We start from the raw sequence: 11,962 nt of genomic DNA on the forward strand, positions 1-11,962 counted from the left end.
ATGGCTGATTCTTATGGGATGTCGCGCATTGTCGGAGGCATGGATGCGCACCAGGGCGCCTGGCCATGGATTGTCAGCATCCAGTTCCCCACAGCCACCGGATTCTCGCACATCTGCGGGGGGTCCCTCATCACCCCTCAATGGGTCCTCACAGCCGCTCACTGCTTCGTCGGGCAAAAGTAAGGGGGAGAAGGGATTCCAGCCGTAGGGAATAGCCAAGGAGCAGCTCCCATCCCGTCCCGTTCCCCATCCTGGATGCACTGGGAAGAGCGCTCAGGAGAAGGCTGATTCCAGCTTGACAGCCCTTGAGCCTAAGGCACGCTGGCGCAGTGCTTTCCTTTGGGAAGCAGCAGGAATGTGGCTCCTTCCCATCCCTCTTCTCCATAAAATGGATTAGAATAGATTAAAATGGAATGGTATGGAATGAGATGGAATGGAATGCAATAGAATGCAATGGTTATGGATCATGGAGTGGGGTGGGTTGGAAAGGAGCTTGAGATCATCCATTTCCAACCCCTTGCCATGGGCAGGGATGCCTTCCATAGAGCTACTTGCTCCAAGCTGGCCTGCAGCACTGCCAGGGATGGAGATCCAAACCTTCTCCATCCATGCCATCCCAGTGCCCCAGCACCCTCTTAGGGAATCCCTTCCTTATCTCCAGCCTGCAATTCCCTGTGGGAACCCATCAGCCCTTGTCCTATGGCTCCAATCCCTGCTCTTCCACTCCCTCCCAGCTTCACCAAGGATTGGTTCGTGATGGTCGGAATCACGGACCTGGCTTGGGCCAATGCCGAGACCCAGAAGCGTTGGATACGGCAGGTCGTGGTCCATGAATATTACACGGGCATCTCCGGCGGCTTCGACATTGCCTTGGTGGAGCTGGACCAGCCAGTGCAGTGCGGGTACCACGTGCAGCTGGCCTGCATACCCGATGCGACGCTCAGGTTATCCCAGCTCTCCGAGTGCTTCATCAGCGGATGGGGCGCAAGGGAGGCCAGAAGTGAGTGCCCGATGGCCCCGTTGGCCTTGGAATGCTGGGCCATGGATTCATGGAATGGGATGGAAGGGAGGGTAAAGCTCATCCAGGTCTATTGGAGATTGCTCCAACTGGGGATGGAGCATCCCAGCCTTCTCCATCCAGCCCTTCCCAGTGTCCCACCACTTCCTTCTCTCCAGCCTGAGCATCCCTGGTTGAGTTGGAACCCATCACCCCTTGTCCCATCGCTGAAGGTCCCTCCATGTCCTCCTTTTGTTGAGGATACAGAGCAAAGGGGATGCAGCCCAGGACATGGGGGGATGTTGATGGCTCCCATTGAGCTTCTCAGCCCCCAATACCCCCAAAGCCAGTCCTTGTGCCCCCAGTCCTGACCCCCTTTGTGTCCCCACAGCGGGGGCATCGTCCCCATCAGCCCTGCAGGAGGCCAAGGTCCGCCTCATCGATGTCAAGCTCTGCAACAGCAGCCAATGGTACCGAGGGGCCATCAAGAGACACAACCTCTGTGCTGGGTACCCGCAGGGTGGCATCGACACCTGCCAGGTAGGGATGTGCCACTGGGGCTCCCTTCTCCTCTCCCATCTGCATGGCCCTGCTCTGCATCCCCCCTTATCCTAACTTCGGAAGCGCATCCGCCTCCTGATCCATCATCCCTGCGCGGAGACCATGGAGGTTGGAGCTTTAAGAGCATTGAGATTTCACCACTAAACCATGTCATGAGCATGGATTCATGGAATGGGTTAGGTTGGGAAGGAGTTTAAAGCATCCAGTTCGAAGCTAGGGACAGGGATGCCTTCCATTAGACCAGGTTCCTCCAAGCCCCATCCATCCTTCTCCATCCAACCCATGCCGGTGTCCCACCACCCTCATAGGAAACAACTCCTTATCTCCAACCCAAACTCCCCTGTTCCGGTTGGAACCCGTCACCCCTCGTCCTATGGCTCCAATCCATGCTGAAGGACCCTCTCCCCACCCAAATGATGAAGGAGAGCCCTTCCATCCCCATAGGGTGACAGTGGTGGTCCCCTCCGACATTGCCATGGCCACCCATCCCCATCCTCATCCTCTCTCCTTCTCCTCCACAGGGTGACAGTGGCGGTCCCCTCTGCTGTTCCCATGTCGACCCATCCCCATCCTCATCCTCTCTGTTTCTCCTCCATAGGGTGACAGCGGCGGTCCCCTCATGTGCCGGGACAAGCGTGCCAACTTCTTCTGGGTTGTGGGGCTGACGAGCTGGGGCCGTGGCTGCGCCAGGGCCAACCATCCGGGGGTCTACACCTCAACGCAGCACTTCCATGAGTGGATCCTCTACCAGCTGGGGATGTTCCGCTCCGCGGGAGCCTCTGCCACGCCCCCGACATGGAGCCACCAGCACGTCTCCCATACTCCCATCCAGGAGACAATGCCGGCGCCCACGGCCTCCAGCATCAGTGGCTTCTGCTCCTTCCCAGTTCGGGTGCTGGTGGAATTCACCACTCGGGTGCGGGAGTTACTGCAGGCTCTAGGGGGGAAGAAGACTTGAGGAGCAGCATCGCTTGCAGTTGTCTCGAACTTCGATAAAGTTGCCTTGTTTTCCCATAGAGAGGATGCTTTGCACGCCCACGTCTTCTTCTGGTCCATGGGGATGGATGGGGATGAGGGATGGAGGGCAGGGAACAGTGTGAAGCAGGAGCTGGGAATCAGGGAATCAGCCAGGTTCGGAAAGACCTTCAGGAGCATCAAGTCCAATCATTGCCCTACCATTAAGCCATGGCATGAAGAAGGAGGGGGGACAGCTTCCATTAGACCACATTGCTCCAAGCCCCATCCATCATCCTTCTCCATCCAACCCATCCCAGTGTCCCAGCACCCTCACTTCCTTATCTCTAACCTGAACTTCCCTGTTGTAGAGGATTGGCTTGTCAAAAAAGGTCAAAAGGTTACGTTCCCATCAATGAGCTGAAACAAGACATCTGTGTAGAACATGGTGCAAACCTCTCATGCCAGATAATGAGGAAATGAAGGACACCGGCAAACAGCAACATACTATGACCAATCACAGCCAAGGCCACTAAGTGATAAGTGCATGAGAAGGAGGATGGTGGGGGTGTGCACGGTGTAGCTGCAAAAGTATAGAGCTTACACAATGCCTTATTTGTGCCAGAACCAATCAAGTGCCTAGTATTTGCATATTCACTGTTATATTAACCGAAGGTAGAAGCCCAATAAACGAAGCTTGCTGGTAACTCATATTGAGTCGTCCAAGTCTTCCTTTCACGACACCCTGTTGTAGTTGGAACCCATCTCCCCTTGTCCTATGGCTCCAATCCATGCTGAAGGCTCCTCTCCACGCCCAAATGATGAAGGAGAACCCAGCCTTCCATGCTTCTGTTTCATCCCTGCATCCAGCTGGAGCATCCTGCTTCCAGGCTTGGGATCTTCACTTAGGACCTAACAAGCTTCAAGGCTGTATCCATCTGTCCTGGGTTCAGCAGTAGCAGTCATTTTTCTCCTTCTTAGTAGCTAGTGCAGTGCTGTGTTTTCATTTTTTGGCCTGGGAACAGTGCTGATAACGCCGATGTTTTCAGCTGCTGCTCAAATGTTTGGTCTGCCCAAGGACTTTGTGAGCCTCCTGCTCTGCCAGGGAGGAGGGGAAGCTGGGAGGAAGCAGAGACAGGACACCTGACCTAAGCTGACCAAAGAGGTGTTCCATACCACAGCACGTCATGGGCAGGATTCAATGCGGAGTTACCCGGAAGGGCAGGGACTGCAAGGTTGGACGAGTATCGGTGGGTGCTCAGCTGGGGGGAGTGGGGCGAGTTATTGGTCGGCTGGTGTTGAGGTGTTGTATTCTTTCCTCTTGTTATTTCCTTCATCATTATTATTATTGGTGGTAGCAGTAGTGATTTGTGTTATACCTTAGATACTAAACTGTTCTTATCTCAACCCGTGGGGGTTGCATTCTTTTCGATTCTCCTTTCTGTCCCTCTGGGAGCAGGGGGAGGGCAAGAAGTAGGGGGAGTGAGAGAGCGACTGTATGATTTATGGGTGACTTTGTTTAAACCACATGTGTGATCATTTTGTGGAGTAGCCTGCCTGTCAGCAGAACACTTGCGTACCCAGCAACCTCCCTGGCACTCTTACAGACACCAGGTCCTGCTGCATTCCCCAAGGTGGAACTGGACGTCTGCAATAAAGGAGCTCCCATGTACAGGATGGAACCAAAAGCAGCCTTGGAGGAGACAAAACAGGGAAGCCAGGGTCAGCAGACTACCTCCCAGGAAAGGTAAGGCAGCCTGCCCATGTCTCCTCCTCTGCTTTGCAACTACCAGCCTTTGAGCCTCCCTGCTTTCTGTTGGGGCTTCTGAGAACACACGACCACCTTAGCGCAGTGACCAGCCACAGAACAGCAGGCCTGCTCTCCTGCCTTGGCCCAAAGCTGAGCAGAGGGAGGCCAAGGAGCACATCTTTGCCTCTCCACTAGCTCAGCTATTGAAAGCTGACACTTGCTCACACATGACGAGCTGTTGGGAAGGCATAAGCAGACCCTGGATCAGACCTTTCTCGTGCACTGGGGATCAGGGGGCAGAGTAGGGGTATCCAGCAATGTCTGGCTGTGACTAGAAGGGTTCTAGACTTGGAACCAATTCCAGTGCCAGCTCAGCTCCAGCCATGAGCTTGCCCTGCCACATGGAGTGGGCATGTCACTCCAGTTTCCATCAGAGACTAGATTTTTCCTTTGAGTGGCCTTCTAAAACCCCTTGAAGGATGTATTTTATCTGCCCCTTAGCTCTGTCTATCTTGCTTTTACCTTCCTCCCCAAAAAACGGAGAGATGCCAGTCAGTACTGCGGCAGAGCACTAGCAATGTCCTAATACCACCAGAGGTTTCAAACGTGCCACTGGGACAAGGGGACTTTAGCTAAAGGTGCTGTCATGGTTTAGGACAGCTGGTAGCTCAGAAGCACACAGCCGCTCACTCACTCTCCTTCCTATTCCCCCCCTTGGCTCTCGGAGGAAAGGGGAGGAGAATGGAAAGAATGTAACTCCCATGGGTTGAGATAAGAACAGTCCAGTAGCTAAGGTATAACACAAAACCACTACTGCTGCCACCAGTAATAATAATGCTAATGTGAATAACAAAGGGGGAGAATCCAGTTGCTCACCACCCATCAACTGATACCCAACCTGCCCTGAGCAGGGATCTGGGCCTCCCGATGGACTCCTCCCAGTTTCCCCCTGGGGCGGCTGTGGGGTCTCTGTGCCCCCCTGAAGGATAGAGGGATGCGGGCAGGGGAAGGGAAGGGCAGCACAAGAGATGTGACCAAATCGGGGAGTGTCACAGACCGGGTCACAGAGGGCCCCGCTGTGACCCTGCCGCCAAGGGCAGGAAGCACAGGGCGTCCGGTGCAGGCTGGCCCTGGAGCTGGGATAGTCCTTGTGCCAGGAGCTGTCCTGCTGTCGGGAACCTTATCTGCAGCTCTCTTTGTACCCCGTCCGGTTGCACTGGGCTACCTCCATCTGCCATGGCCCTCAGTGGGGAGCGAGGGCACTTGCTGGATCTGACGCTGCATACCTGAAGGGAAATGGACTTGGAGCTGTGCCTCACTGTGCTTCACAGGGGAATGGTTCAGAGAAGTCATCCTTGTGGGGATAAGGGCCTTGTTAATGACCAATGGTAATTAATCAGGGACTGAATTAAAATCAAATGGGAATCCAATGGTGATTTAGCAATAATTAACTTTCAATTCAACTGTTAATTGACAATGATTTGAAGATGATACAAATGATAATTTAGATGATGACTTAGACAATGAGTTTGCCTCCCAATATCTGTTTGATGCCTACAGGAAAGCTGGAGGGGGATTCTTTACAAGGGCATGTAGTGATCAGACAAGTGGGAACGGCTTTAAGTTGCCAAAGGGGGGTGAATAAGATGAGACCTTAGGAGGAAGCTCTTCCCTGTAAGTGTGGTGGGACACTGTCACAGGCTGCCCAGAATGGAATCCATCTGGGACACTGGGTGCCCAGAGGAGCTGTGGCTGCCCCATGGCTGGCCGTGTTCAAGGCCCGGTTGGACACAGGGGCTTGGAGCAAGCTGCTCTAGTGGAAGGTGTCCGTGCCTGTGGCAGGGGTTGGAGCTAGATGAGCTTTAAGGTCCATCCCAACCCAAAGCATTCCATGCTTCTGTGACACCCTCAAGTACCCAGCGCTGCCGGGTGGCAGGAGCTGCCCCTCAGGAGCTGTGCGCTAACGTCTCCTTTCTCCTGCAGGCCACACGCTCCCTCCCTGCTGCTCCGCTGACCTCAGGCCGGCGTCAGAGCGACTCGTCTCGGCCATGGTCTGCACCGTGTGCCTGACGGTTCCACCGCTGCAGGGAGGCAGAGCTGTCATCTGGGAATACAAAACTGCCCATCAGGAGGGAGCCATCCTCACTTATGCTTTCGATGGAGCCAGCACCACCGTTCCCCCTACGAGAGCCACTTGAGGTTCAACAGAACAAACTTCTTGCTGCAGATGGTGCTGCAGTGGGGGGACAACTGGCTCTAGCGCTTCAGGTCCCAGCTGGAGGCCATGGGCTGGCTGCAGCTGCACGTTGTGGGTGAGTGATGAGATAGAAACATTCCTCCTCCACAGCCAGAGAGCTTGAAGGTGCTCTGGGTCCGAGACCTGGGGAACTGTGGCTTTGAACGCTGACAGTCACTCCATGTCTCCCAGAACCACTTTCCAAGGCAAAAACTGTGCACAACTCATCCGTGAAGTTAGATTTTTGCTTGGAGGGTGTTTGGTGGGGATAAATTCAGTCTGGGTGCAGACACTGTGGATTCTCTTCTGCAGAGATGCAGCAAATGTGGTGCTGCCCATGATGCTGGCAAGCATTGCCATGGGCTCGCTGGCAGGTGAGTGCTAGGCCTGGTTCTTGCCCTGGCTTTTTGGCCACTGCAGTGGGTGCTGCATGCGAGGAGGGATGTGGGAAGAGGCTCTGTGCTGGCTGAGGTGACACGGTCATGCTGGGACCTGTGTTTCCCCCGGGAGCCCTGTGGCAGGGACTGGGGCTTTGCCACTGCTGTCCTTGCAAAGCAGGTCATCCCCTATCCAAGGAGGTTGTGTTATTCTCTGCTCCTTTCCAACTTCTGCCTAGGACAGCCCTTAGCTGCAGCCCAGCAGTGCTACTCTGCCTCTCTTTTGCTGCAGGGACTCGGTCCAACGTTTCCTGTATTCCAGACTGGGAAATGCTCTGTGTGCTCTGGGAAAGCCCTTTCAATCCTCCTTTCGAGGTCATCCTCTCCTCAACATGCTACAGATTCCTGAATCCTAGAATCCCAGACTGGCTTGAGCTGGAAGGGACCTTAAAGCTCACCAGTTCCAACCCTTGCCACGGGCGGGGACACCTTCCACTAGAGCAGGTTGCTGCAAGTCCCTGTATCCAACCTGGCCTTGGACACTGGCAGGGATGGGGCAGCTACAGCTTCCTAGGGCACCCTGTGAGGGCTGGGGCATCCCCGTCACCACAGGGCACACAGGGAGGGTGTTTGAGTCTGTGTTTGAGTCTGCTTTGATTGTCCAGAAGAGTTTGTGAGGGTGTGTTCTGTGACAGCACTGCTGCTGCCTTTGGAGCTGTGCCCCCATGTCCCTCCTGTCCCCTCTCCCTTCTCCTCATGGACTCTCTGTGCCCAAGGCTGCAACCCAGGGGCAGGTTCTCTAGGCTCCTGGCCTCCTCCTCTGCTGCTGGAGCTGAGCCAGAGCCCTCGGCCTTTGCTCGCACCCCCCATCCCTTGGGTGTTTCTGGGCCCGCAGGAGCGCTGGGACAGAGGGGGCTCTCTCCATGCGGTTCAGTGTCTATGAAAGAGGCGACTTGAACATGAAAGTGCTTTTTGTTCCGTCAGGGCCAGTGTGAATAGGTCACACAATTTAGCTAGGAAAAGAAGTCTGTCTTTCGTGGAACTGATTTTGGACTCAAATGTACTGTGTTATTTCTCCCATCTCTAAACCACCCTGCAATTCAGCTATGTTAGTTGTGTTAAATTCTTACTCTCTAAGAGGTAGAAGGTCCCTTACTCGATTTCGTACGCCCCTTCCTCTTATTTATTTATCTCCTTTTATGGTTTGATTTGGTAACTTTCTGGCAGAGATGTGGTACCCCAACTTCCTGTGTAACCAGCCTGCACCTGCTTAGTTTCCCAGGCTGTACAAAGACATTGTTTTTAACCACAGAGTTTGTCTTTCATCCAAAAGACGATCCTGTCTTTAACCACAGAGTGTGTCTTTCTAAGTTATGGTGTCTCAAACCCTTTGTCTTGTTCCCTTAGTAACTTAGCCCCATGGCCAGTATTGAAAAATCTTAGTATTGCAAGGCCTTAATATTGATCTTAAAGCTTTAATATTGTGAATATTAAACCAGCAGTTTGCAGCGGTTTAGCTTCATAGGCTGTACAAGAATAGCGTTCTTTTGCACCACAGAGCATGTCTGTTGCCCAAAGATGACGTTGTCTTTAAGCACAGAGCGTGCCTGTTTAAGTCATGGTATTTCAAACCCTTTGTTTCGTTCCCTTAGCAACTTAGCCCCAGCCCCAATATTCAAAGTCTTAGTATTACAAAACATTAATACTGCAAAGCCTCATCCCCAGTATGCAAAGCCAGCAGTGTTTCTCTCTCATGCCTGATTTTTCCCCGTTGGGAACCTGCCATTTTCTTTTCATAGAATCATAGAATGGTTTTGGTTGGAAAGGACCTTAAGATCATCCACTTCCAACAGGCTGGGACACCACTCAGTAGCCCATGCCACCCAAGGCTTCGTCCAACCTGGCCTTGAACACCGCCAGGGCCTCACCACCCTCACAGTAAATGCAGTTGTTTTCATCATTCAGGGGATCTTTTTGGTAAAGGATCAACGTAGCTTATAGATGACATCACTAAGGGCACAGCTTCTAACTACCCAAGTTTGGATCATGAATTTTTTTATCCACCGTGGAGCAAGAGTAGTCCTAAAGCATTGCTGCCTGGTTCTTACTTGTTCTCAACATGCACCAAGTAACAGAAAAGACCAGAAGGAGAAGCTCTTGGGGTTTTATTTCTGGTGTTCAGGTAGTGGCAGTAGAGAGGAGACTGAGAGGTGTGGGAGCAGGCAGCTGTAAGCACAGCTTCCCTGGGATACCTGCTGAGTGGCTTGCTTTGCTTGTCTCTCTTTCCCAGTGCTTTTAAATCCTGAATTGTGAGAGTGAAATGAATCCGTTGATCTCAACAGAGCCCTTCTGCATGGAAATAGCTGCTCAGGAAGGAAAGATGTTGCATCAATGTTTCCTCTGGAAAATCTAAGTGCTTTATGACACAGAATTGTAAAGGCAGTTTGTTTTTTTCCCCTCAACTTCTCCCTTTTAGAAAGTAAGTATTAGGCACCCTTTATGCCGTTGTTTCTGCCAGGAAGCTGGAGGCTCTGCTGGAAGCAAACCTGAAGCTAGTGTTTGGCAACAGCTCTCTGCTTTTTCTTTCTTTTCCCATGTAGTTTACTAAGGGGGAGAAAACATGAGGAAGCCTCTGTCCAAGGGGCATTCAGAAGGGAAGGAGCAGGAGATGGGGAGTGGAACAGAGGCAGAACTAGGACTTCATGTCCTCCCAAGTTTTTTGTTACAGAGGAAAGAGACTAAATGGTGTAAGAAGACCTGTTCCACCCTCTGAGATTCTTCACAGCAGGTTTTGGAGAGGCCAGCTTCCTGAAGAGGAAAAACTAGGAGCAAAAGTTGTGTTGTGTGTTCCCCTTGTCTTGTGCTTGGAGCAAGCATTCAGAGCAGTCTCACTGAGGAGTAGTCATGAGCACTGTGAAGAAGCTGTTGAAGAGCGCTGACATTTCAGTCAGCTAACCCCAGTTTTAAAGGGAACTGGAATGTGCAGTGAAATTCCTGAAGCTGTCAAGTGTGAGGATCTGGGGTGCAAAGTCCTCAGGCTGTCCCTACTTTCCATCACAGGAGGTTTGTCAGGGTTAGGAGCAGATGCTATTATTATGGTCCTGTTTCCTGGCCAGCTGCTTTAAGGTTTCAGCCGTAAAGAGCTTTTGGTTGATTTTGGTGCCTCCTTCTGACCAGGAAGAAACAGGCAGCTTTCACAGTGTAGCATTTGCCCATAGTGATCTTGGCCGCAGTGCACACGCAGTGTGTTCAGTGCAAGCAGGGGAGCCCCAGAGTTTTTGCGGGGGTGTTTTACAGACCTCACTTCTCAGAGGCAGGGCTACAGATGCCTGTAACAGTGCCTGGGTTGTTTCAGCTTAAAAGCGTTCTGTGAAAACACCTTCTCAAAAGTTAGCAGTCTTTAGCTCACATACTTCTTTAGACCAAATGCTTCTGGTTTTGGAGATGTCTTGGCATGAAAGACCCAGGGTCTGCTTGGGATTTGTTTGGGTTTGTTTTTGTTTGTTTGTTTTGTGTGGGCAGTATCACCAATCACAATGGTAGAATTTAAATATCAATCCATGCTGTCAGGTTTTGAATGGTAGGATGTACAAGCACCCTTAATCATAACATTACTTAGGTCCACTTCCATAGGAACAAGACCATTTTGTTTCACTTCAGCATTCTGGAATGTGCCAGCCCCGTAGTGTTAATAAACCTACAGTGCCCTATAAGACAGGTGAGTGAAATACCGAGATTGCCTTTTAGTCATGGTGCTTAAGAAGTAGACATACGTTTGTTTGATTTCAAAATTCATATCCTTCAAAATGCACTCGCAAGTGCATTGTGTCCCTTCCCAAATGCTGCAGTAAGCATTACTGAAGGCAATTCCATAAAAGAGGGCAGTTTTGCAGGTGGCCTTTTCTCTTGCTTTATGATTGCGCTGACTTTCCTTACCCTTCTCTACCCCCAGTGTCCCTTCTTTTCTTGCAGCTTTGTGTCTCAAAGTGCCCAGGCAGGTTTGTGACCTACACTGATGTTCAGGCTTCCTACAGATACAAACGCGATCAGTGGAATTACTTGAGGCAGTTCTGCAGACCTGGTTTTAGGGGTCCTCACAAGGTCTGCGTGTATCAGGAGGTGATGGAATACATGTGTTTTCATCAAGCAATGTGTAATACGCATGATTTTCCTGAGCTACAGCAAAGCTTTGAATTATTCTGATTTCACCATATAAGGAGTTGTCCCATACATATGTTTTCAGTGATTTGGTAAGGGATGAAGGTCTTGTATGCACATCAGATCCCCAACTCTTTCAGTGATTACTATTTGCTTAAAGAGAATCTGCAGCTACCCATGTGGTTGCGGTATTGTGGCAAGTATCCTTTAGTACTTAAGTGCTCCACAGCAGTCGAGTAGTGTCTCAAACCAGTTCTTAAGGCTCCTGTGTTATGTAGAGCTCCTCAGTAATTTAGCTAGGAAAAGAAGTCTGTCTTTCGTGGAACTGATTTTGGACTCAAATGTACTGTGTTATTTCTCCCATCTCTAAACCACCCTGCAATTCAGCTATGTTAGTTGTGTTAAATTCTTACTCTCTAAGAGAAAAGTAAGGGCGAGGCAAGGAGCAATCGCCCAGTCATTACTGCCTTATCTGCCGATGCAAAGTGAAGAGGTCTTTCTTTTTTGTCACTAGAAAAGTTAAGAATAGTCTTTTCCCAAATCACACTGAGAGGCTGGATTCTCACATCATGACTGTGTCTTGCAGGTCCACCAGTCAAGTTTGGGGAGGAGGCTACAGAGTCCAGTTTGGGGCATTTTCTCAGAGTGTGTGGGAAACAAAACCCACGTAGTTAATTCTGCTACGTATTCAGCGTTCCCGGTTTTCCTCTTTTTAGTCTGTTGGTCAAGCCCTACGTGATGACGATTGTCCTTCGATGATCATTCCAAGCAGGCCTTGTGAGTGGTTCTATTTCTTACACACACCTTAGCAGATTGTAAGCATTCCCGTGAAATCACAACCCCAGTCTGAAAAGTGTTCTGTGGCAAGATCGCAAGGTGCTGGCTCTTACCTGGCAGTGGCATCCATTCAGTTTTAAACAGTTTGAAAG

General features: G+C 51.2%; 1 protein-coding gene across 1 annotated transcript; it reads left to right on the forward strand.

Annotated features, from left to right (window-relative positions):
* On the forward strand, nucleotides 1-2,516 carry LOC136006785 (acrosin-like). Its single transcript, XM_065664840.1, has 4 exons — nucleotides 1-179; nucleotides 735-1,000; nucleotides 1,389-1,537; nucleotides 2,157-2,516. The coding sequence occupies exons 1-4, from the start codon at nucleotides 1-3 to the stop codon at nucleotides 2,514-2,516; spliced, it is 954 nt and encodes a 317-aa protein (XP_065520912.1).
* The last annotated feature ends 9,446 nt before the right edge of the window (nucleotides 2,517-11,962 follow it).

The sequence above is a fragment of the Lathamus discolor genome, unplaced genomic scaffold (genome assembly GCF_037157495.1).
Source record: "Lathamus discolor isolate bLatDis1 unplaced genomic scaffold, bLatDis1.hap1 Scaffold_70, whole genome shotgun sequence".
NCBI lineage: Eukaryota > Metazoa > Chordata > Aves > Psittaciformes > Psittacidae > Lathamus > Lathamus discolor.